This window comes from Mesocricetus auratus, unplaced genomic scaffold, assembly GCF_017639785.1.
Source record: "Mesocricetus auratus isolate SY011 unplaced genomic scaffold, BCM_Maur_2.0 Super-Scaffold_6730, whole genome shotgun sequence".
Lineage (NCBI taxonomy): Eukaryota > Metazoa > Chordata > Mammalia > Rodentia > Cricetidae > Mesocricetus > Mesocricetus auratus.
In genome coordinates, this window is record NW_024429184.1 from 84882061 (window position 1) to 84909266 (window position 27206).

The 27206-nt window shown below is 36.4% G+C and overlaps 1 protein-coding gene across 3 annotated transcripts; it reads left to right on the forward strand.

Moving 5' to 3' along the window:
* The first annotated feature begins 50 nt into the window (after positions 1 to 50).
* CUNH18orf54 (chromosome unknown C18orf54 homolog) lies at positions 51 to 19198 on the forward strand. 3 transcript variants are annotated; one of them, XM_013116739.3, is made up of 8 exons: positions 51 to 200; positions 1977 to 2296; positions 3273 to 4043; positions 4310 to 4460; positions 7512 to 7614; positions 12365 to 12496; positions 14913 to 14983; positions 18075 to 19198. In XM_013116739.3, exons 2-8 carry the CDS (start codon positions 2014 to 2016, stop codon positions 18145 to 18147), a joined length of 1584 nt encoding a protein of 527 aa, XP_012972193.1. In that variant the 5' UTR covers positions 51 to 200; positions 1977 to 2013; the 3' UTR covers positions 18148 to 19198. The 3 variants fall into 3 exon arrangements, with proteins under 3 accessions (XP_012972193.1, XP_012972194.1, XP_040597563.1); XM_013116740.3 differs by lacking the exon at positions 12365 to 12496; XM_040741629.1 differs by lacking the exons at positions 12365 to 12496; positions 14913 to 14983; positions 18075 to 19198 and having other exon boundaries at positions 4310 to 4464.
* The last annotated feature ends 8008 nt before the right edge of the window (positions 19199 to 27206 follow it).

Sequence of the window (27206 nt, forward strand, 5' to 3'; positions counted from 1 at the left end):
GCTGCGGCGTCCTGGAGTTGCTCTGAAGTTGCGGAGCGATCCGGAGTTAACGTCCAGTGCAACAACTTCCTTTGCGCTCTTGGCACAGACAGTCTGTGTTTGGAACCAAGGGGCTTGGGATTTCTTGCCCTAAGTTTACCATTCAACACGATGAATTTCACTTTGGAGGTTTCAAACCGACACGCTCACGGAGGGGAAGGGTAAGATATATGGAATTTGCTTAAAATACGTGTAATTCAGTCCTGTGGCTGAAATGGAAGTGGTGGTGGGGGGTATCATAAACAGTTAAAATGTTTTGATAACTGTTGGGAGCAGGGCTGTAGGTGCTCAGGGGTTTCTTAAACTATTCTGCTTTTGCACAGGCTTGAAAACTTTGCCTAAGAATTCCGGGTTTTCTTTTTTTTTGCCATGTAAATGGAGCGCTAACCCTCAGCCACCCACAAATCCAACAGCTTTCCCTCTGAAGAGTCTGCTTGTTCTTGAGGCTTTGTGTAGAATTGGCAGCCGAATTTGTATTCTGATAAGACATAAATGGTACTCAAGCGGGTTTAGTTGGGCTAATTTAAAGATGCGTAAGAAGGATAAAGAAAGCATAAAATTGACTTTTTCTAGTTCTTCTTTAAAGAAAAACCAATAGCAGGGTGTTGAGCAACCACGAATATTATATTCTGATGTTGCTAACCAATGCTACTTCCTCCCTCAGCCCCTAAGCGCTAGGAATACAGGCAGGAGCAACTACAACCCTCTGACTCATATTTAATTAGAAAAGTTGTTATATTTTAAAGTCAAACTTGTCATTGCTAGTATTACATTAAACAAAAAAAATTTCAAAATTATCTCCAGATTTAAATGTTTGACCTTGCAACGTCATCGAATCCTATGTGTGAATTTTTAGTACAGAAAATACTTCAATTCTCAATAACTTTTATGCTCTGAGATAATACCTGTCTGTTCTATTCTTGTTTACAAATATACTCTTACTGTTATGCTTAGTTCTCTCAATTTTACTAGAAAAACAGAACGTTGAATACATTAAAAGAATTTCCAAATCAGTTAAAACTTGTTTAAGAAAGGTGAACTGAATCTATTTAAGAATTAAAAATACAGGAACTAAAGAAACTGCACTGGTTAAAAGCACTGACTGCTCTTCCAGAGGACGCAGGTTCAATTCCTGGCACCCACACGTGGCTCACAGATGTCTGTGGCTGTAGTTCCAGGGCATCTGCAGCCCTTTCTGGCCTTTTTGGGCACCAGGCACACATGTAGTACACAGACACACAGATAGGCACAAAACCTGTACACATAAAATAAGATTTAAACAAATTAAAAAAGAAAAATATCAAGGATATGAAGGTTAAGAGGACATTCTTATTTTTAAAAAGGCTTATAGCTGGCCCACTCTGAAATAAGATTTGTTGATTAAATTTTTTTGTACATAAGTATTATTTTGTTCTCTATAGCTATCTTTTGGGGGGAAAGAGTTTGCTAAATTTCATATTGGTGCCTGTCATTCCTTGTTCCTTCTTGTTTCTGATGCTTTATTTGGCTTAAAAATTGACTACCTGCTATCTGGAATGCATGGCAATAGGCTTATAAGTCTTAAAGTAATGCTATTGTTGGAGAATGGTAGGTATTGTGATGTCATAGAATATATTACCATATATACCATAATAAAAAACAGCTGTCCATTAGTAGTTTTTAGGACTTTTAAAAAGTGACCACCTTTCCCTTGGTATTCCATATATATGTTGAGATAATTTTTGTATGTGTTTTTCCAAACACTTAGTAGGTATTCAAGTTTTTTCTAAATCATTCATGAAATGACTAACAGTAAAGATAATAGAAAACATTCAGTGCTTAAATAGGAATACCCATTGTTGATAATTTTATTATTGAAAAATTTTGTTTACACATTTGTTTTTATTGCTTATAGTCATTATCCGTTGGTACTGTAACGTTTTGCTTTTGTATTGCAGTGTTTAATGGAAATGAGTGACTCATTTTGAGAAAACCATGGCAAAGTCAAACACAAAACACAGAGTTTGTTGGCGGGAATCTTCAGTATCTTCTCTCTTGGCGAGCTGCAGCCTAAGTGGTAGCAGCTCCTCCAGCTCTGGTGGCTCTTTTCAGTATAAGGACAAATTGTACAGTTCTGCTTCCGAGGCTTTGCAAGCCTATATTGATGATTTTGATCTAAGCAGAGAACATTCAGGAGCAAACACTGGCAGAGTGAACACTGATGAAGAGTCTGGTGATATGCTGCGATTTTCCAGCTGTGTGCATAAACCAAACAATGGTATGCTTGTTTTATTTTTTAGGCTTTCTTGCATTCTTTTATGTTCAGTGATTAACATATTAGAGAGATGTGCCTTATAAAGTTGGATATTTTTTATTTTTGAATAAAGATAACTTATATTGCTGAAGTCTTTATATTTTCTAAATGGGTTGTATACTTGTCAGGATCCCAGGAATTTTTAGTTAAGAACTTTTGACCTTGGAGAGGACACCAGTAAATACAATTAACAATTGTAAGTGGTTGATCCTAAACTCTTAAGCCTTTTTTTCCCTGGCATGATGGAAAGAATATTGCTATTGTTGTCTTAACAAGCTAATGCCTAAATAATCCCAATCACTCTGAGTTTATGCTTGCTCAGTTTCAGCTGGTCAGACAGGAATATTTTTTTTTAGCATTTGTATTCTATATGGATCAATAGTCACAATATACTAAGAGTCTGTCTTTAATAAAGGTTTCATGAATACCAGTCTGGAAAAATGAATTGTTGATAAGCACTCTACTGAACACTTGCAGAAGAGTATAGAATGGGAAGGATGTGGGTGATACATTCTAGAAGAGACCTAGAACAGCATTCTGTGTGGCTATGCCATTGCAGGGTCACTAGGATAGAGAAAGCAAATTGTGTTTCCACCTGGCTTAATAGCACACTTCCCCATGCAGTATTATCCAGTTTTCCATAACCAGCTTTACTGTGATTGTATTAATGTAAAAGGAATGTCTGCATGGGGAATGTTGAAGAAACAGTAAGTTAAAGAACATATACAAAGTCAGCTGATTGCAATATATACGGAAATTAAACACTGAAGAGGTATGAAACAGCATGTTTTATGTTTACCACTTTGTATGTTTAATATTTCCATTCAAAACTAATGATAAAGGGAAAGCACCAAAAAGATTTTTAAATTTTTAATTCTCATTTACTATTGACTATTACATATGATAAAGAAAATAATCAGAATTATGCTTTGCTTTTCAGCTTTTGAAAGTCTTGATCACAAACAGCACACAAAGCCCTTATACTATAGAAGAGAGACTATTAATGATATGGACTCCATTAGCCTAACAACTGATGATTTGTTGAGACTTCCAGCAGACGGATCTTTTTCCTTCATTTCCGTTATACCTGGTCACCGACTAAGCAAGAAAAACAAGAAATACATTGAAACACAGGATTCATCGGACATTAAAAAGAAACCAAATTTTCATGTAGACTTTACTCCCAAGAGCAAGGATAATGTAGTTACTCCTGATGTGTATACAAATGTAAATGGAAAGAAATGTGGTAGGCTCAGAACCCCAAAACCTATGAATAGAAATAATAAACATGTTTTGGAATCATCTTTATCCTTTCCTAAGGAATCATCTTTCAAGGACAGTTCAAATTATCCAAGATGGCTCACTAGCCAGAAATCTGATCTTAATGTCTCAGGGGTAACTAGTATACCTGATTTTAAGTATCCAATTTGGCTCCACAATCAAGACTTGCTACCTGACGCAAATAGTCAAAGTGTTTCTAAATTACTTAATGAAGATGAATATTCCCCTATGCATAGTTACCAGACACAAAGAACTACTCAGCTTACAAATAGAATCAATTGTTTTGAATATTCTTTTCAGCCTTCAAACCTTACAGATTCCTTCATTGAGAATAAAGGATTAGTTAACGAACATAAATGTGATTCTGAAAATGGCCAGTGTCAGTGTGAGAATCCACTTCTCCCAGGACAGTCCCCAAAGCCATTCTGTGGTAATGTTTTGTTTTTTAGTCCTTTAAAACGAAGCATATGTTGAAATTTAACATACTTTGTCAGTTTTATGATGTAATAGCATTTTTATAATGAGAATGATTAGCACTTTAAAGCTTTAGAAGTTCTCTGCTTTCTTTGTTTAAAGTATCATACTCTGTTCTAATTTGTTGTTGTAGATGTGCACATTCCAAATACTCTATTTCCTGTTGACTGTGAGATGTTTTGAGACTTGTGTTTTTTTCTTAAAGAGTGTTTTTAAAATTAGGTGACAAAATTGAATTGCTTATCCTGAAGGCCAAGAAGAATCTCAGACAATCTACTGAAGACTTAGCAAAGCCTGTGGAGAAGGATGACAGCCCTTGTTCCTTAGATAAGCTTGAAGCAGAGCGATCATGGGAAAATGTCCCTGTTACTTTGTAAGTAAGTGACGTTGTTTAGTGCACCAAATGAGAAAGTGCTATGTCCATATCAGATTTTCTTTCCACATCACTTAATAATTAATGGTGGTATGATCCAGCTTTCATATTGTTTAAGTTTTTTTTTCATTTGTTAATACAAGATGATATAATGTTTCATATACATCCATAGAATACATGCTACATGTTCATTTTGTTTTACTGTTGAGTTGTGTGTGTGTATATGTATATGTATATATGATCAAATATATAACTATATGCATATATAATGTAACATGAAAAAACTTATTTTGTAATTGGAGTAGTATTGCTGAATTCTCATTGCTTTTTAAATGTTAAGTCTTCCCGACACTTGTTGTTCACTTCTTGTTTGCAGTTTGATTTTCTCTTTTAAGTCATTGCTCTCATGAGATGACGGTACATTTTAGATATGGTCTGTTGTGGTTTGTAGGGTTCTTTTCTTTTCATTTGTATGCTCAGATTTCCCATGGCACTGTTTTTTAGAATAATTCAAAAAGTGCCTACACACCTAAGATGAGCACGGTGTTGATCAGTGCTTATATAAGGCAATTTCATTAGTCTATTTACTCCATCTGGACTCACCAGAGACGTGTTTTGATATCTCTTCTGTGTCTTAGTAGATTGTCTTCCGGAATTCTGGATCCTTTTTCCTTTTTTTGTGACAGTGTCATGCTCTGTAGCCTAGGCTGGCCTTCAGGTCTCAAGTATGTGGGTTCTTTTCCGTTGTTTCTCAGTTGAATACTTCGATTTGGGATTTCAATGTTTACTGTCATCCTATCCCATCTCTTACTTTTTCCTTTGATATCAGTGTAAGCTCTTTAAGTTTTGAAGATGGAGAAATGATTGATTTGAAAATGGAAGTCTAGTTTCTGACCGAGGGTGATTACTCAGAAAACTATTTTCTCCTTTTAGTTTTATTTCAATAATATCTTTTTAAAAAGGAACTTATAACTAGCTTATTTAATGTTAACTTCCTTCATTTTTCTCATTTCCTAACCAGTTAGTCTTTGTGTTAGCAAAGAATAGATACAATGCTTTGTTTTCAGTTGAGACCAAAGTGAGGGATAAATATCAGTGCTGATTAAGATTAGAATTTTTGAATGTATTTACTATATGTGTTTTGCATTTAGGGTTCTAAAAGTTAGAATGTAGATGCTGGAGAGATGGGGCAGTTGGTGAAGTGCTTGCACAGGACCTGAGAATGGAACCATAGCACCCATGTAAGAAGCCTGGTATAGTGGTGTGCACCTGTAATCCCAGGGCGTGGGGCAGATAAGAGGATCTCTGGGTTTTTAGGTAAACTAGTCTTGCTGATTTGGAAAACCATGGTTCAGGGAGAGACCTTCAAAATAAGGTAGATAATAATAGCTGAATGCATATGAGATTGATCTTGGCCCAAACACATCCATACACCCACTACACACACACACACACACACACACACATCATACACACACACACACACACACACAGTAAAATATAATAAAAAATAATTATACTTGAAACAGATTTTGTTGTGAAATTTTAACTATAAAAATAGGATAGTGTAGTGAATGTCTCTGTGGTCTGTATTGTCAATGAATATCTAAAATTGTACTGTTGAGTGGTGAGCGAAAAGACTACCCAGACTGAGAAAAAGCTTATAGCAAAGTATAAGTTAGATATATCAACAAGGTTGTGCTTCTTACTAAGAAAATAATTAGCATGCAGTGTTTGAATTTTATATAAAGATTACTGGATATTGTGTTTTTAAATTAGTAGTATATCTTTATAGTGATATATAAAGAAACAGGATAATTTCATTTATTTCTGCGACAAATAGAATTTAAATTTGGGAGCATTTTTATTTTGTTGTGAATATTTTACTATTTAGAATGTCAAGAAAGCAGTGACTATTGAGTATATAAAGCACATAGAGAATTAGTTATTTTATAGTACCTTCGTGAAATAAGGACAAGAAATGTAGATGATACCCAGGATTAAACAGGAAAATTACCTGAAGTCATATAGAGGTGGGACTGGGATTAAAATTTTCAGTTTGGGATTTGGATTTTTTTTTAAGATTTACTTATTTATTATGTATACAGTGTTATGCCTGTATGTCTACAGCCCAGAAGAGGGCACCAGATCTTATTATAGATGGTTGTAAGCTGCCATGTGGTTGCTGGGAATTTAACTCAGAACCTCTGGAAGAGCAGCCAGTGCTCTTAACCTCTGAGCCAACTTTCCTAGCCCCAGGATTTAGATTTTAAAATTAAGTTTTCTTTCCTCTCAGTTTTCCCTGTTCTGGATATCTGTTTGTCTTGTCTAGAAGTAGAAGAACATAAAATTGCCACTGAAGTAAAGACTCTGCTGAGTTTTTGATTTTTCTGATTATCATTGGAAAAAACTTGTTTGATATATATGCATGGCATGGGGAATTGAACTCGGAGCCTCCTGATGCTAGGTTAGCATTCTGCTACTGAGCTACACTCTGAGCTTTCCCAGTATTTACTTGGGAAAAGGTACTTGTCAAACACATGAACTTCTGAAGCTATTCCATAACTGGGAGAGTCAGTTGAGGAGTAGTAGTTTACTTTATATATGTATTGTCTATAAAGCTGGAAAGAAGAAGCAAGGGGTACAGAACTGCTCAATTTTGATATGGTTTAGGGACAAGATTAGGGAATTAATACATAACTTTAATATGAGTCATATCTGTAGCATTAGTTTTTTGTTCACAACTTGATTGTTAAGTGTGTGCCTATGTGCAGTTACAGTGTTGTGGAAGCCAGAAGAGGGTGAAATCGATCGATCAATCTGTCTATCTATCTACCTACCTACCTATCTATATATTGTCTGTCCATCCGTCTGTCTGTCTGTCTGTCTATCTGCTGGCACTGAAGTTCCAAGTGGCTATGAGCCACACGATGTGGGTCCTCTGCAATCATAGCAAGTGCTTTTAACTGCTGAGCTGTCTCAGTTATATAATGCCTACTTATTAAACTTTGAGAATTTAATTACTGCTTATATCCTTTAAACCCTGTTTAGTAAATCTCCTGTCCCTGTTAAAGCTGATGACAGTCCTCAACAAAGTTCCAGGACACAATGTACTAATGAGATTCTTGAAGACTTTTTAAATGATGAGAACCAGGTGAGTAAAGTTACTCTTTATAGTGAAAGAAAGTTTGTAGTTATTTTGTAGATACTGATTTCTGTTATTTAATATTTTAAACCAATGAAAAGTTCCCAAATCCATTTTTCTCCAACATACCCACAAAACCATGACTACTTTAATTGCTTTTAGTATTCTAGAGTTGAATTATATATGCAGCTTCAACTGTCATTACATTGTGTCCCCCCACCCCTACCCCTGGAAAACATAAAGGAGACCGTTGTAAGGGGAATGATTTTTCTTTGACGGTCAGTTCCTCAACAGTATACATACCATAATAGTTTAAATTATTACCTTATTTTACAAAGTTTGTTCATATGACTTACAAATATAGATATACATACATGCAATTGAGATATGACACATGATTTGAAATAAAAGTATGAGTATGACTGACATGTTAAGGATTATCAGAATGAGTCAGTGTGGCTCCATCAGAAGAAGCAAACAAAAGAATGGTAAGAAGGTGGCTACGTGCCTAGGAGATTTATGGAGTAGAAAATGCATTGAGACGCTAGAGAAGGAGTAGAGAACTCATGCAGGAGACCATTGCATTCTGCAGAATAGTACAGTAATGATTTGAGTAGAGTGGGCACATTGGAGGTGACCAGCCATTGCTAGCTTTGAGATGTGTCTTGAAGGAATCCAAGATATTCTACACAAGCAGTTAGGTGATGACATTAACTTAGTAGAAGAACATTGGTAGAGAAACAAATGTTAGAACACAACATCAGCTTTGAATATCTTTGCTGTGACTGGGCTGGTGCTGAGCTTGTGTTGAACAAGGGTGGGATGTCTATGAAAGCTGCCTATTAACTTCCTTGTGTTGTGTACCAGGGACCTCTGCTGCCCATTCTTAGATCTGCCCATTCTTAGTCTATGTGTTAGGTACATTTGCTCGACCTCCAGCTACTCTTAAGTTCTTCTGCCTCAAAGTACCTAATATTCTAGCTGGAGAGAAAGTATTAAATATTTTTGCAGTACAGAGAGAAGGCAACTTTACAACTGAGATTCATGTAGGCTGATGTTTTATAAACTCTCAAACATTAACCGTTCTGGTAGAGGGATGTGACTGGATATCATTAGTTTGCTAGAACTTCTGAGTTCTTGGACTCAACAGCAGTAAATCTCATCACTTCAGAGTTACATACACTTGCTCACCTCAGACTCTTGACTATAAGAGTCCAGTGTTTTTCTCATTTGATGAAGCTACTTAGGGTGAGTCTCCTTCCCCCTGTAGCATTTACTACCTGGGCTAAACCAGCTGATGTTTGCATCTTATCTGTCTGTCTGCCTGTCTGTCTGTCATCTATTTATGTAGCTTAGTAGTGTCTCCCAGCATCTATTTCAGCAGCAGGTTGAATTTAGGCTCCCAGTTCTTAGGCTCCAGGGTATCTTAATTTAAACAAATAGGTACTGTGGTAGTCGGAGTGATAGTGGCGCCCATATTTTCATGTTTGAGTTCGTGGTCCTCAGTTGGTGGAACTGTTTGGGAAGGATTAGGAGGTGTAGACTTGTTGAGGAAGTCTGTGGTTTTACTCTTAGGCCTTGGGCTTTGAGGTTTCAAAATACTTGCACCATTCCCAATGTGTTTTCTCTCTGCCTCCTACTTGTAGATCAAGATGTGAATTCCCATCTATTCTTGCTACTGTCATGGGCTCTTAACCCATGAAACTGTAAGCCCAGACAAATGCTTTCTTTTGTAAGTTGCCTTGGTCATGGTATTGTAGTGCAACAACAATAACAAAAATACCTAAGACTAGTACCGTCTCAAGATGCCATGTAGCAGAGGTGCTCTCCATTGCTCCTCCATCCTGCTGGAGAAGTCACAAAAGAAGTTAACAAAACTTTTAGCCACTTCTGAAGCTTGAGAGAACTGTGATCTGATCTTGTGGGTAAGCCTGCTTGTCCGCGTTCACTAGGATTACCTCAATTACCTTGTGATGGAGCTTCTGTTTCCTACTTGTTACCAGAGAGCTGTTGGGCTCGGCTTACTTTCCACTGAGTTACCTTTCTGTTTCTCTGCACTGCTTAGCTGTCCTGTCTTATTTTCTCAATTTCCATAGGCCACTCTTTGTTTCCTCTGGGATAGTGTCTGATTTTTTTCTTGTTCTGATACTTCTCCATAACCAACTCACATGGAGGTAGCTTTTAGTATGTTACTTAGAAGAAGTTTAACTAGTTTTCTGAATGTGTGAAACATGACTGGATCAGAAGAACAAAAATGATGTCCTCAGAAACATTCACTATTAGATTTCAGTGATAGGTCTCAGAATATTGAGTGATGAGTACTGATGTTCAGCCTAACTGGATCCTTACACTGTTGCTCTTTCTGAGCTTTTATTTTATTGTAGTTAAGTATACTTGACATAAAATACACTGTTAATTCATTCTTAAGTATATAGTTCAGTGACATTTTTAATAACTTGATAGTCTTACAGTCCACCAACAACTGTGTCCAGAACCTTTTCATCTCTCCAAACTAAATCTCATTACCATTTTAAGCATTTATTGTTACTCATTCTTCTCCCCCACCTCCTGATGAAAGGAATATGTTTTTAGTAACTGTGAAGTAGCCACTTAGGAACTCCTAAGAAATGTCATGAGCCAGTGACACTCAAAGTGGAAGTAGGTATACATTCCCAAATAGTTGAATAAATTAAATATCCTTATGACTATCTTCAAAGGATCCTGTATACTTAAGTACTGTCACGCTCTTTGAATACATGGAAAGTTAGCAATTTGGTTGTTAGGCTTTTAAATGGAAGGCTCTAAAGAGGGAAAAAGATGACATCTCTTTATGAAAACATAATACACATGCATGCACACACATACACTCACATATACAATTGAAAATCTAGTTTTAAATCTCAGGTCTATATAAGAGGAAAGGCAGTGTTTCTGAGTTTAGCTCATTTTCTACATGATTTCTAGTTTCATTCATTTTCATGCAAATGTGATTTTTTTCTTTGCGCCTGCATAAAGTTTTGTTGTTATTTATGTATCACATTTTCTTTATGTATTCACCTGTTGCTGGACATCAAGGTTGGATCTATTTCCTGGCCATTATGAAGAGTACAGAAGTACACATGGATGTGCACATGTCTCTGGCATGTTCTTGTAGTTCTTTGAGTATATAACATGAATAGTAGCTGGGTCATATGGCAGTTCTTTTTTCAGTTTTTGGGGACTAGTCATTCTATTTACATAGTGACTACAAAAATGGTACATTTTCACAAGCCAGTGAGTAAGGTTTCCTCTTTCCCTTATCCAGACCAGTGAAAGCATACTTGAAAGTGTGTTGAGAAAGATTTATCTGAAATCTAGCTCTCACTCAGTTGGTAACTAATTTCTTTTAGACATTTGAAAAGAACATTTTGGTTTACCTGGATTCTGAAGAAATTTTTGTCTAAAAGCTGTGGTTTTAAAATGTTAAGTAAATCTATAATATTAACTTTAAAATAACAAGGATTAGGAGGAATATGCTAAACTGCTTATTACTATTTATATTCACCTGGAGACTAGGTATGGAGAGGCGGCAAATTAGTAGTTTTGATTTTTAAGAACATTTTCTTTGATTGGTCTTCTCCAGTGGAGTGACACTGGATGTATCAACAACACTCCAAGTCAGGCACATGCCTAGGAGTAGTTAGCCAACACAGCACATAACACACACACACACACACACACACACACACACACACACACACACACACACACGCACACACTTTTTCTTTGAGAATTATATATATATATATAATGAAATACACAACATACAACACACACTTTTTCTTTGAGAAGTTTATATATATATATATATATATATATATATATATATATATAAAATGAAATACTTTCACCCTCCAAATTCTCCCATATGATGCCCCCCTCTCAGCTTCATGTCTTGTTTTCTTTTGTTGTCATTGTTGTTTGTTTCAGTAACACTAAATCCAGTTCTGTCCATATGTGATGGGTGTGGCATCATCCACTGGAGCAGAGAAACCTACCAATGGCCACATCCTCATATGGGCCCTCTCCCATAAACTTGTCAGTTCCTAGTCACTCTTCAGTGAAGGATGGGCCTGGAGATCGTTTATGTCATCTATTCTGGGATGTTGACTGGTTCCTCTTCTCTAGCTCTTATACATGCAACCAGAGCTGCTGTGAGCTCCACAGGACAGGACAGTATACCTCTCCCATGGTGTTCCCTTAGCCATGTGGCACTAATATAGATGTCTGAGAATTCACTCTTGTGTTCTCATCATTTTAACTAGTTTCACATCTCTCCATTGACTGTACTGTCCACTACAAAAAGAAGCTGCTCTGCCAAGGCTGAGAGCAGCCCAGAACTACAACTTGCCTACTTAGCAGAATAACAGTAGTAAAGTTCTGCTTTAGACCTGTGACCTCCTGTAGCCATGGGCTGCTGACCAGACATCATAAAATTCCCTTCTGTGGCTCATTCCTGAAGTCCTATCAGAAAGTACTACCCTGTAGCAGTCATGGTGCTGCTACACTGGTAGGCACATCTTTTCTGGCAGGTTGAGCAGCTTGCAGGGGCCAGTGCTACGTAAGACCACAGATATAACAGATTTGATTTTTAAAAACCAATTTTAACACATTGTCTGGGTTTTTGCATTAATTCTTTGCTGAGGAATATTATAGAAACAATGTCCTTTTTTCCTTTTATACTTGAATAGTTTAATTTTATCATCTCATTTAACTTTAGAGCTCTACCCTATCTGGAGGCAAGCATCATGGTCCTGTTGAAGCCTTGAAACAAATGTTATTTAACCTCCAAGCAGTGCAAGAAAGTTTTAATCAGAAAAAAAATACAGAGTCAAAAGAAGAGATCAAGCAAGTAAGCATGAACTTAAGAACTGAGATGTATGATTTTATCTAAAATTGTATGTTATTTTTCTCATCACAGTGGCAGAATATATGACATAAACATGATTTATTTTGACTTGTAGTTTCAGAGCTTTCAGTTCATAATCAGTTCACTGATTCTGGGTCCACGATGGGCAGAACATCAAGGTAGCGTGGTGTTAGGGAGTAGGAAGGGGAGAGGCTGTGCATCTCATGATCCTACTAAGGCAAAAGCGTGAGGAAGGGACTGGAGAGCATATGTAACCTTTGAAGACAGGCCCCAGTGAGCAATTTCTTCCAGTTAGGTCCTGTCTCTCAGTTTTTACCACTTCTCAAAATAGTGCTGCTATTTGAGAATCAACACTTGAGCTATAGGAGCATTCATATTCAAACTTATTTTTGTTACTATGTGTTTATTGGCACTTCTGAGGACAACATTTTTTTAATTTATGCATTTCTTAGAAATTTTGGAAAATTTGTTCCTGCTTCATATTATTCTGTAGAGGATTAATTTTCAAAGTACAGGACCATAGAGTTTATATTTTCCCATATCTACTTGCAGTGAACTTCTAACTGCCACTTAACTAGCAAGTGGGACATGAATATAAACTAATTAACCTGTTTACTTTCAGTTTTATTTTCTTTTTGTGACAAAAAATCGATATTTCTTATGTAATATGATACCTTAAATCGGTATAAATTATGGAATAGCTAAATCAAGCTAATTGATGTATATTACCTTCTATAGGTACTTTTTTAAATCATGAGAACATTTAGAATCTCCTTGAAATTTTCAAGTTGATAATACATTATTAACTATGACCACCGTAGTTATATAGTGGCTAATTTGAACTTATCCTTCCTGAGTGTAATTTTATATACTTATCAACATCTCATCTGTCATTGCTCAGCTAGCCTCTAGTTTACTGTGTGATCCACTGACTGGAGCAATAGCTCAGTGACTAAGAAGGCTTGTTGTTACAGAATGCTCAAGTCTGGTTCCCAGCACCCATGCTGGGTGGCTCCCAACTGCCCGTAACAATAGTCCCAGGGTTTTAACAGTTGTTCCTTTCACATTCCATATGTAAGTGAGATTATGCATTGTTTGAATTTCTGTGCCTGACTTTTTTTTCCTGATCAGTTTTCTTGCCATTCACTAGAGCTTTTTTCTAGTCAGTGAGCTTGATGAATGAATCAGCATTAGTATCCCAACCTGTTTGTTTAAATTACAGTATTCATTTTTTTCTCCTGGTGCTCTAATCATAGCATTAAGGTACTATATAACCCATCCTTCACTAACTCTTTTAAACATCACTGACACATAACCTCTTATGTGAAGATGTAATTTCTTTTTTGTTTTTATTTAGAAACAGTCTTATTTTACATATCAATCTCTCTGTTCCCTCTCCCTCCCATCTTCCCATGCTCCCCACCAGCTCCCCCAACCCACCCTCCCACCCACTCCCCAAGAATAGTGAGGCCTTTCATGGGGCATCATCAAAGTCTGTCACATCATTTGGGGGGAGGCCTAGGTCCTCCTCCATGTATCTGGGATGAAATAGTAACCCTCCATAGGGAATGGGCTCTCAAAGTCCATTTGTGCAGTATGGAGAAATACTGGTTCCACTGTTAGAGGTCCCATAGACTGCTCAGGCCTCCTACATTCAGAGGGCTTGGTTCGGTCCAATGTTGGTTACCCAGCTTTACGACTGGAGTCTGTGTGTGTGCTCTTACTACGTCAGGTCAGCTGTTTCTGTAGTTTTCTCCAGCACAGTATTGACTGCTTTGCTCATCCTCCCTTTCCTTTCAACAACTGGATTCCAGGAGTCTGGCTCAGTGCTTAGCTGTGGGTGTCTGCTTCCACTTCCATCAGTTACTGGATGAAGGCTGTAGGATGGCAATTAAGGGAGTCATCAATCTCATTATAGGGGAAAGGCATCAAAGGCAGCCTCTCCACTACTGCCTAGATTCTTAGTTGGGATGGGGATCATCTTTTGGATCTCTGGACATTTCCCCAGTGCTGGATTTCTCTTTAAACCTATACTGGCTCCCTCTATTAAGGTATCTCTTTTCTTGCTCTTCTTTATTCCTCCCCTGTTTCAGTGTTCCTGGTCCCTCTTGTTCTCCTCTCCCCTCCTTTTCCCCCCTTCTCTTTTTCCAACCTCCCTCCTCCCCCCCTTCCCCTGCTCCCAATTTGCTCAGGAGTTCTTGTCCCTTTCCCATGAAGATGTAATTTCAAGCTAAAGTAAGATTCTTTAATGCATGTATGTTTAGAAGCATATTTTAGAAGAATTGAACAATGAGTAAGTAGTTGTAGTTTTAGAATGAAGGAAAAATGAGAGTACTAATTGATCTCCAAAAATAATTTGGTATAGCTAATTATTTAATTTTTTTTATTTTAAAAATAGGTGTCAGAGGATGATTTCTCTGAGTTGCAATTGAAGGAAAATATGATTCCGATTACTAGGTCTCTTCAAAAGTAAGTATTCTTTACTAATATGAACAAAAATCTAATTTAGTCATTCCCTTGACAAAAATCAAGGTGGAATTCAGTAATATAGCTTGTGGCTGACTTTGTTTTCTGAATCCTCAGGCAAGCTTTAATAAATCATAAATAATTTATCACTACAATACTTCCCACCTCTGAAGTAGAATGTTTTGTGTAACAGTACATTTAATTTTCTTAGTCATTTTGTCCTAAATAATAATGCAGTAAACACTACAAGTTGTTTGTATTGTCATGCAATAAGGGTTCTTTATGTTTGCATTTGGTTATAGAAATATAAAATGCGATAATCTCTGAATATTTGGAGGAATGGGTGTGAAATAGATTCCCCGTTTGGGTTTGAGCACTCCTTTATTTTTTATTTACTGTATGTTGGCCAGATGTGGGCCCTATGTTAATTACCCTCTTCTACAAAAATAATTTTCTCTGATGAATGTTGTGTGAAGGGTCATTAGGAGTCAGTGTAATACTGTGTATATTTAGAAGAATAATAGTAGCAGGTTCTCCCCTAGGGCCTATGGCCACCTAGCCATGAGTTCTTGGCCATATTAGTGTAAACAAATGTTAAATATGTGAACAAATATTAATTGATCAGTGACCTTGAATCCAATAGAAAGTGGCATATCTTGCCAGGGTGATAGTTGAGCTCATAGGGTTCACAGTTAGGTAGGATTGATAATTAATTGTTTCCTTAACATGCATAGTGTCTTTCAGTACTGTGAATACTAAGCAGTAAGGATGAAGCTTTCACATTGGTACTAGTTTGATTTCTTTATGTTCTATGACTCAAGTATGTAGTGTTTTCATCAATAGGGTTTTATACCATCAACTTCTTGAGGGTAACCAAGAACAGTGACCATAAACTAATATTTGAGGGAGATTGTAGGACTTCACAGACAAACATTTTGGGAAGAGATAACTCCTATCTGGCTTTTGGGTTTTCTGTTTCATAACCTGTGGTGTCTAGGAGAAGCATTGTCCCACTGTAAATCGGTAATTCCGTATAAACTCTTTATATGTGCATGTATATATTTTAGGAAGCTTCTACAAGTCTTAGATTTCTACAGTTTTTCAAGATTCTTCAATATTATACTTCTTCAATTCTATACTCCTTTTACCTTGCTTACCCATTCACTACCCCACTTAATCCTTCTTGCTCTATTAGCTTCCATTCCTGCTTCATCCCCACCTGTTTCCTATCTCCTTTCCTTTGAAAACCCCTTCTACCCATGACTCCTTACTAGTTCCCTATCTTCTGTGGGCAGTATGTCTCAAGATTCAAAGCTACTATCTACATGAGAGAACATGTGACAGTTTTCTTTCTGGGTCTGAGTGAGTTTCACTCAATGATTATTTTTAGCTTCATTTATCTGAGAGTTTCATTTTTCTTAAGAGCTGAATATTATTTCATTGTCTAAGGTACTACATTTTCATTATCTGTTTAAACAGTTAATGCACATCTAGGCTAATTTCATTTCTTGGCTATTGTGAAAAGAACAACAATGAACATAGATGAGCAAATATCTCTATAGTAAGATCTAGAGTCTTGAGAATTAGGAAATATACCTAGATCATATGGTACATCTATGTCTCAGTTTATTAGTAACCTCCATATTGGTTTCCATAGTGACTACACCAATTTTCTCTAGCACCAACAATGCATATGTGTTTCTTTTTCCATATTCATTCTATCATTTGTTGTCATTTTTTAAAATCTTAGCCATTCTGACTAAAGTAATATGAAGTCTCAAACTACATTTAGTTCTTATTTCCCTGATGACTAAGGATGTTAGGAAAATATATATCAGTTGCTTGTATTTCTTCTTTGGAGAACTGTTATAATTATGTGTTTCAATTAAAACTTTTTGTTGGATTTACTTTTGTTTTTATATTGTGTGTATGAATGTTTTACCTACATGTGTATATGTATCACATGTGTACCTAGTCCCTTGTGAAAGTCAGGAGAAGGCATTGGATCCCTGGAACTGGAGTTATGGGTGGTTGTGAGCCACTGTATGGGAGCTGGGAAATGGACCCACCAAGTCTTCTACAAGAGTAAAGTGCTTTTTAACCACTGAACTGACTTTCTAGTGCTAACTGGGATTTTTTTTGGTGTTTAGGTTTTTTGAGGTCTTCATATAGTCTGGACACTAAACCTGTGTCAGCTGTATAGCTGGTACAGATTTTTTTCTGCCTCTGTAGGCTGTCTCTTTACTTATAAGGTGGTGTCCTTTGCCATAAAGAAATGTTATAGTTTCGTGAGGTGTCTAATTATTAGTCTTAATGTCTGAACTCCTGGGTTTTCCTGTTCAGAAAGTTCCTTCCAGTACCTACAAGTTTAAGTATATTTCCTAATTCTCCTCTATCAGATTCAGATTATTGGGTCTAATGTTGAGATCCGATGTATTTGGAATTATTTTGTGAAGAGTGAGAGACAGGAATTGAGTTCCATTCTTCTACATGTAGTTATTGAGTTTGACCAATACTATTTGCCAAAGATATGATCTTTTATCTGTTGTGTATTTTGAAAAAAATCTAGATTATTAATGTATGCATTAGTCAGTCTTACTGGAGAAATTACTTGCTTTCCTTCTGAATAAAAATGAGTTTACTGAGAAGTTTTACTGGTTTTTAAGTGTTGTTTTTAGAATTTAAGCTATCATTACTATAACTATTAAATGAATTATGTGCCTTGCTTCCTAGATGATCCATATAGCATGGCAAAAGAAAAAATAGTTTTGCAGAATTGTTGGCAAAATTATATGAAAAATGTTTTTTAAATACAGTACATGCAATACTATTTTTTATTAGGCTTAGGCAGATTAACTAAAAATTGAATATCAGATATTTCAAGCAAATATTTATAGAATGTTAACTTATTTTAGTTCTCACTTGTTCAGATGTCAAAGTTTATAAGAAGTAGTTATCAAAGTTTTATGTTTTTCTGTAACTTCATTTTGAAGTCAATAAATAATGTAATCACTATTCCTTACTTTCTACATTGGCTACTCAGTTCTCAATACTGGTTTATAATGTACTTTTTGTTTTTTTTTTTTTAATGAAGGGCCCTACAACATTTATCACGCCTGAGAGATCTGGTCGATGATACCAGTGGGAAACAGTCACCAAAAATGTGAAGAGGAAAATAAAACTTAAACCACAATAAAACAGTCACCATAAATTCATTATGTACTTTTGCTGTTACTTACATTTACAAAGTAAATATAAACCATATATTTTTCTATGTTTACATCAAGTATATTCCTAATAATCTAAACTTGGAAATATCCATAGGCTTGCTTTCATACAAAAACAGGACTGGAAGACACTAAAATATGTCCTGAAGTCGTAGTTGGATCTTCAAACCAAAAAATGTTTAATAGTCAAAAGTGGGTAATTTCCTTCCTTGCCATTTATCTAGACCCAGCTTTTATTGACATTCTCACCATTAGTCATTTAGTTCTTTGACATTAAGGAACTTTTCAGTCTCTACCCTAATTTTATATTTGTGTGTGTGTATACTAAATGTAGTTAAGCAGTTTAAGAAATAGCTTAAATTCTTGTATCATATGGGATTTTGTTGTTTCTGCGATTTCATAACTTGAATATTTAAGATGTTATATTTGTAAATAACAGTTATTTACAATAATTGGCGGCTCAGTGCTAATGGAATGTTTTTTTATTGTGTTACCAGAGAACTGCCTTATTTAATTAATGCTTTGATTCTTTGTAAGATAATCTTGATAATACTTGACAATTCACAAATTGTTTTAGAGAGTATTTTGAGAATTTAATATTTGAAATGTAGTTATTGCCTAGATTTTAGTTTTAGATTAATCCCAATCATTAATAGCTATAGATTTATGACAAATCTGAAACTAAACAAAAAATGAGTGTGGAAAATCCAAAAATGATTGTAGTTTAAAACTATTTCCTATAGTTTCCTGAATAATTTATCTCTAGATAGAACTGAACAGAGCTGTGTTTTGCAGTTTCTACTGAGTGTTAATATTTAAGGTTAGTAGGAAACATCTTAATCAATGAGACTAAAATTATGTAATAAAGCATAAGTAATACATTTAAAAATGATGAAATTAAAGAGTGCATGCTAATATGATAAAATACTACAAATTAACATTTTACCCAAATGACTGTATCTTTAATAAATAAATTTATTGTTATGTAGAATTTCTAAGCACATATGGCCAAAGAATTTTTTCTCAAGCTATTAAGGCGCTGTCTTTTTGTGTTCCCTAGCCAGTGAAGTTTCCAACCTATTTGTCTGACTAGTTTGAGAAGCTCTTTCCAGTAGATTTGTTAGCACTAAGATCTCGTTGCTGCTGACATTCTATTTTGTGAGATGTTCTGCTGTTTACTAAGATCTCGTTGCTGCTGACATTCTATTTTGTGAGATGTTCTGCTGTGTAGCAAACGGCTTATGTAACCAAATGTAGAGTTACTTTAAAGATTAAGTTATGCCTGGCTTTTAAAAGGAAGATTATAACAGGTTTATGTCAGGTAAGTCTGGGAGAGCCGTTTCACCTAGTAAAGTACACTACAGACAATTTCTAAAGAGAAAACCAGGCTGTAAGTTCCAATTACATATTAATTATATGTTTGCCATACATAACATAGCTCATTGCTGGGAAGCATCAGCAAAGACATGCTGCAGAAATGACTGACGAACATTCATTTGCAAGAGCATATCTCTGATACTAAATATAACCAGCTCATTCTAAAATTATGTTACAGCTTATCTTAAAGCAGTTTTATATTACCCAAGGAGCATTATTTTTTCTTTTATAATATATATGAAGAAAGATAGATTTTACCTAAATAAAAGGAATTGATTGAATCAGTTATTAATCCCAATATATTTAGGAGAAACAAGTGAAAAGTAAATCTAAATGCTCATTAAATTTTGCAAAGAATCATTGAGTTTACATGTATAATTAATATTACAGAGATTTTTCTTTAAAGTTTTGGAGGAAAATGTCAAAACAGAGGTTGTTGAGTTGAGAATTTAATTAGATAATGAAAACATTAGATTTTAAAGCTGTATTATAAATGTAAAATTGTATTAATTCACCACTCTCATTTTTAAGGTATATTGCTGGGAAAATGTTAAATAGGAAAAGGGAAGAGGTTTCAAGGTTTTGAGCACAACAGATTTAAAAATGAAAAGGTATAGTGGGGTGTAGTAGTGCACTCGGGAGGCAGAGGCAGGCTGATCTGTGAGGCCAGCCTGGTAGACATAGTGAATTCCACCTCACTCAGAGGTACACAGTGCCATGCTAGCTCTCAGAGCCATAAAAGTAAAAATGTCACATGGTATGGAGAGATGGCTCTATTGATGAAGGGCTTGCTGCTCATGTATAATTCATTTTTTTAAAGCCAGGCATGGCAAAGCATACTTTAATTCCAGTCTTGGAGAGGCTGAGAGAAGAGGACTCCTACAGCTTGCTGGTCAGCTTTGGAGTCTAATGAGTGAGTTCTATCTCAGAGATACTTTTTAAGTAAGGGAGACAGACATTCCTGGGTCATGACACCCAAGGTTGTCCCCTAGGTGTATGCACACATAGTCAAGGTAGTTTCAAAATATTTGACATCAGGAATTAAAGATATGGACAAATAAGTCAAGACTGAAATATACTGTCCTTATTATCAGTGTGAATTCATCATTCAGCTTCATTGAGATTTCTGACCAAATTCAGGACCTGTCTCCTTGAATTTGCTTTGGTATATGTTTCTGTAGTCAGATTATTTTTTGGCAAAATTTATAAGTTAGGGGGTTTTCTGGTACTTATTATTTTGTACTTAATGTTCTAGGCTAATGTCTTCTAAATGCAGTTATAAAATAAAATTCTCAATTAGTGAAGAGATGACAGAGGACCTACCTAAGTTTGTTTCTAAGCACCCAAGTTGGGTAGCTCACAACCATCTGTAATTCCAGTGCCAAGGTTCAGTACTCTCTTCTGATCTCTGAGGGCTCCTGCACACATGGCATTCATTCATACTGTGAAACACACTGGAATAAAAATACTCATCTTGAACTGGCAATTATTTCTCCTATGTTTTGAATACATGGATTTCCTCTTAATAGATTTAATTTCTTTTTTCTCCTTCACCCTTTACAATATATTTCAAAACCTATTTGGTGGAAGAAGTGCTGCCTTGACTCTTGGTGTTTTAAATTCTGAGTTTGGACAGTCACATGATATGGACACAAAAATCACATTATGCTAAGTGTCATGGGACCTTTTTTCCCTTAAAGTCCTCTGCTTCCTATTTATCACATCCACCCATATAAAGCAGCTTTAAAATGAGGTAAGTCATACTTCAGATTTATTTCCTTTTTAATATTTCTGATATCCTTTAAATAGGATCAGAAGTTTTCTAACTCTTATAGCTGGGCATAGCTACTCTGATTACTTGAACTCTGAACATTTGGGGATTTAAAGTTTTTTGATATTTTGCATTTTACTAGATACGCAATCCATTTTACAAATGTAGAACTAATGGAAGGGCCATTTTCCATATCTGGCTGTCTTAGTTGCTTTGTCCTGCTGTGATAGGGTATCCAAGACTGGGTAATTCATAAAGTCCCTTTTCTAGTTCCGGAAGGTGAGAGGTCATATCAAAATGCCACCATCCCTAGCTGTCTGTATGTAGAGGGTTACTTTGCTTCTGAGATGCTGACTGGCCACATTCTCCAAAGGAGAGGAAGGAATGCTGTTTGTGCGTGTAGTGAAGGCAAAAGGAAACAAGTTTCTTATGTCAGGCAAGCCCTTTATAATTACATTCATCCATCCATTCATAATAAAGTCCTTATGACTTCAATACTTTTCTGAATGTCATGTCTTTTAATGCCGTTGAGTTGGGAGTTTGTAATGCATGGATGTAGGGGGGGGGACTCAAACAGAACAAAACACTGCTTTTGCATCATACTGCTTTGAACCTGGCTTGATGACGACTATCAGTTTGGGTCTAATAGAGAAATAAATTTGATAGTGATTGAAAACATGGGGATGTTAATAATTTTAAAAAATTTAAAAGATGTGAAAGAACTCTTACTTGATAGATAGAGCTGAAGAAAGACAGATTCAGAAAAGATGGGAACAAATCAATATTAGGACCTTACTAAAGTATCTGGAGTCCACTAGATGGCAGATGGATGTTACTATCTTGGCCACATTTGATCTCATCTTTACTCACTAGGTAGATAGCCGGTCTCCATGGTGCAGAAAAGTTGTTGACAATGTGTTTTAGTTTTGTTTCCTGTTGCTGTAATAAGATGGTCTGATGACAGAAGGTTTTTATTAGCTCAGAGTTCAACATAGCATTCCATCACTGACAGAAAGTCAAGGCAGCAGGAAGTTGAAGCAGCTAGTCACATTGCACCCCCACAAACAGAAGTCTGAGACCTGGGAATGTATGCTGTTGCCATCGAGCTGTCTTATTTAGTGTGGCATCCTCTGCTTAAAATGAAGATGAGTCCTTCTGCAGAAGTTAAGACAATCTTGCCAGGCATGCTCCATTTCTCAAAATTCTAGGTCCTATTAAGTTGAACGTACCACCCATCACAGTGAGTGGGCACGCAGAGAATCATGCAGAGTGAACAGGAGCTGACCAGAGTCTGAAGGAAACTTCTAGCCTGGCATTGGAAGTAATAAAGAACAGCATATTCTGGGGTAGAGATTGGGACAGAGTGGTAGCTCATATCTTAATAGTACACTTCCTTTACTGATAGTGCAGTTGCTAGAAATCAATAGGAAGAGCCCCTTCAGGATAAATTTACACTGAAGATCTTTAAAATGTTCACTAGCACAGTTGTTGATCAGATTCTAGTAAGGCATTTTTTGGAGGAAACATGAAATGTCATAGCTTTCTACTCGTGCCTCCCTTGTTTTGTGGTGGTGGCACACGCCTTTAATCCCAGCACTTGGGAAGCAGAGGCAGGCACATCTCTTTGAGTTTGAGACCATCTTGGTCTACAAGAGCGAGTTCCAGGACAGGCTCCAAAGCTACACAGAGAAACTCTGTCCCAAAAAACCAAAACCAAACAAATAAATAAATGTCATGTAACTTAGAAAAATCAAAGAACGGTGAAAAAGTTTGAGTTAGTGTTTTCAAACACTAATGAATCTGATAGCTTCATAAGAGAAAATAAATCTGATAGCTTCATAAGAGAAAACTATTCATTAGATAGAAATCTGGACCTGTGGTAAGAATTCTTGAGTTGTTTTTGGTGATTGGAGCCTGGAGTATGTGTTTCCATGTTCTTGTCCTCTTATTTAAATAATTGAAAATATAGGTTCACTCAGCTTTGTAAAAGAAGCAAGATGATTTTATTTGGAGACAAGTGATAGTGATATTAAAGGAGTGTGTGCTGTGAAGATTGACTGCAAGGAGGATGTGCTGTGATCACAGGAGAATATGAAGTAAAGATTGATCACAAGCCACATGAGTGAACATCCAGGAGCCCCAGTTACTGTTTAAAGCTCTCCTTTATGTGGCTCATGAGGAAGAGATGGTTAATAACGGGCATAGTTTGGGTGGTTTCTGTTTCAATTAGGTTGTGTCCCTTCCTATAACATATCTGTTTTAATCATATGCATGCCAGTTATTCATAGGGATATAGTGATAAAAGGGATTTTCCCTAAAAGGTTACTAATGAAAACAGTTTTTTTTTTTCTGCTCATACACTCCTAAACAGTTGAGGTTGAATTGGCCCTCCTTAGGAATACACTTGGGTACTCTAAATTTGATTATTTCCAGGGGTGGCAAAACTACCATTGTTCAAAGATGGTAGTGTGTGTAGCCTGATACAGATCAGGGGTTGAGGGGGCTCCCAAGTGTATGCCTAGAGAGGGGTGTGTGTTCATATACATACAAGTGAAGGAACTAGGCTTCTTACAAGAGTAGAGTTGTGCGTAACCCCAAATCAAATGGGGGGTCTCAGAGTACAGAACTGTCTCCCCTCTTGTGAACTGCAGAGTTACCTGAATGTTTTCCTTGAAGAAAACATCAGGTGCAATTACAGAGTATTCCTTTTGTTAAGGTGACCATTTAACTTTCCTGTAAATATTTCTAGAAATAGAAAACTATAATTGGAGTTCTTTATTCCTTTTTCTTGCTTCAGTTAAGCTGTTATTTCATTTCTCTGCCACCTACAGATCATTTATAATTTTACCTTTCGAGATGGAACTCACATATATTTCATTCTCCCTAGTATTAACAAATAATATTCAGGTGAAACCTTTAGTTTCTAAATTATTTCATGGAGTGAACTTTTGTTATTACTTTTTTTTCACTTGCTGTCTATTTTTCAGTGTTGTGTATTTTGTTTGAAATGACACCAGAAATCTAAGTTGAAGTAGAATGAAGTGAATTCTGAATTTGATTCTTACACAGCTTGTTTCTGTGCCAGATGGGGGATGTCTGAGGAACGAGGGAAATATAGTGTGAGAGGTGACAACAAATAAGAAGGTGTAGCTTGGCTACATAGCTAGACCCTGTCTTTAAAAAGGGAAGACGATATAAAATCAAACAGCTAAATCACCTGGGAAAATAATTCTTCCAGGATGAGATGCATGAGTTGATCTAGGTGACCAAACTTGGGTTTCCCATAAAGGAATTGGGTAAAAGTGCATTTATTCTTGATAAAGGCCATAAAAGACCTGAACAAAGTCCAATACAAATACAGTGGTAGAAAGGGTATGTTCTGAGTTATATGGGAAAGAATCTGGCTTCACTATCAGATTTCTGTTATGATTATGTTACAAACCCATAGATTTCCCTTATGATTAACAAGCCCGTAGATTTCTGTTATGATTGTGTTACTCACAAGCCCTTCATTGTATACAAATAAACTTGATCTTTCTTGCACTTTCTTTGGGTGTTTGGGGCTAAACCCAGGATCTTACTAGTGCTAGGCAAATTCTGTGCTACTGAGCTATTCACTGGCTCATTCCTTTAGTTTTAAAGGTTACATGAGAAAAGGCATGGCTGGCACTTGGGATCTTAGTAAATAGTAGCTGCTATGGTGTTGATGCACTTACTTAAAGGAGACACTAGGACTAAGACAAGGTGACTTCTTCCCTTGTACCTCCCTGATCTATTCACCAACAGCATATACATTACAAACATTAGATGCTAGTGCATCTCTTGTCAGTTTTTAATACTTTCTGATCATAGTAAAATAAAAGTTTCTAACAGCATAAATCCCCTTTGTAACATGGCTATAACTGTTTTTTTCATCTCTGTAAACCAGAACATTTTCTTGCACCTCATTTTCTCTGTGATCCAAACCTAGTCTTATTCTTCCTACAAAACTACAAATATACTCTTGACTCCAGACTTTTGTACCTTTCTCTCCAACTAGATACACTTATCTAATTGAGATATCTGTGTATTCTGCACATTTCGTATTGCGTAAGCAAAGGAAGATTGGAATTTTTGGTGCACCTCACTATGATTATTGGCTTTCTGTTAGCCACTGTGCTAACTTGTGCTTGCAGTAAGTACATTTTCTTTCTGTCCAGGACCTAGTTTCTTGTAAATGATAACCATGGCAGTGTATTATGTTAATTTTTTAGATAGTAATATAAGTTGGACTTTTGCAATCTTTTTGTTTAGAGACAAAACAGACCTGTTCATGGGTTTTGTACAGCCCATCAGAAGACAGTCATTTTCATTATTTTTTATTTTTCAAGGCAGGGTTTCTCTGTGTCGCCCTGGATGTACTGGAACTTTCTCTGTAGACCAGCTAGCCTTGAATTCAGAGATCTGCCTACCTCTCCCTCCCAAATGCTAGGATTAAAGGTGTGTGTCACCTTGGCCAGATAAAGTTTTTTTTTGTTTGTTTTAAGTGGTTGAATAAAAAGTTGAAGTAGGAAATGGGAACAATCTGAATTCCCTTCAATGAATGACTGGATAATACAAATTTTACACACACACACACACACACACACACACACACACACACACACACACACACACACAAATGTAGGGTTGTTTTTAGAGAATTTTTGGTGTTCCTAAACTTACAAACTTCTTTTTGGTGGGGTGGCAGTGTGTGTGGGGGTAGGATGGGGCTGAGGCAGGGTTTCTCTGTGGCTTTAGAGGCTGTCCTGGAACTAGCTCTTGTAGACCAGGCTGGTCTCGAACTCACAGAGGTCCGCCTGCCTCTGCCTCCCATGTGCTGGGATTAAAGGCATGTGCCACCACCGCCTGGAAATTTACAAACTTTTAAAAGGAAAATTTTTGATTTTTAATTTTTCTGTTTTTCTTTCATGTTTTTGGGTGTGTTGAATGGAGAGAGAGGGAAGGGGGACAAGGAGAGAGAGATTGAGAGAAGGCCATATGTAACCCAAACTTAGTTCAGACTTCCTGCTAGGTTGTCAAGGATGGCATTAAACTTCCAATCCTGCTGCCTCAGCCTCCCAAGAGCTAGGCTTACAAGTCCACACCCCCAGGCCAGGTTTTAGGATGAAACCTAAGAGTTCTGTGCATATTTGGCAAGCACTCTACCAACTGAGCTGCATACTCACAAAAAATGACTTTTTAAAGAACAAGTCTTGAGTGACTATAGTTAAATTTCTTCCGGGAGCCCTTTGTTGCCTCTAATATTGAAATAACTTTCTCAAGGATGTTTCCTGTTCTTTACCACCCACCTGTCAAATGATCCAAGTGACGTTTTCCTGCTTCTAGCTTTTAAAACACATTAGTGTTACATTACCCTGAACTAGACCAAGGGTTCCTGCAGTCCATTCATAGAACGCTGCCTGTTTCACCCAAAGTGCTCATTTCAATTGACTATTTGTAATTTTTTTCTTGCATCAGAATTCCATTGCCACATACGTTTACACAGAGCAGACACCATGACAACGACACTCATTAGGCTTAAATGAACAAATATTGACTCTTATGTAAACTTTAACATGTAATACTAACATGTATAGCTTTCATAATTCTCGACTCATATTTCCAGAGAGCTCCCATAAGCCAGATTTTGACAATTTGGATTCTGAATATTACTTACTTTGTAGTTAAATGGAATAAATTGAACCCATAACAAGATCATAAATTCAAACAATACTCTAAAGATAAAAATATACAAAACATCAACACCTGCAGCAGCAACATGAAAACACAAGTAGAATACATGCCAAGTGAAAACAAAGAGAAGAGTAAT

Excerpts from the sequence above, each read along its gene's own strand:
- CUNH18orf54 (XM_013116739.3), top strand. The coding sequence starts at position 2,014 with ATGGCAAAGTCAAACACAAAACACAGAGTTTGTTGGCGGGAATCTTCA. Across the intron at positions 4,044-4,309 it reads GTCCCCAAAGCCATTCTGTG|GTGACAAAATTGAATTGCTT; the intron begins GTAATGTTTTGT and ends TTTTAAAATTAG. Across the intron at positions 4,461-7,511 it reads GAAAATGTCCCTGTTACTTT|TAAATCTCCTGTCCCTGTTA; the intron begins GTAAGTAAGTGA and ends AACCCTGTTTAG.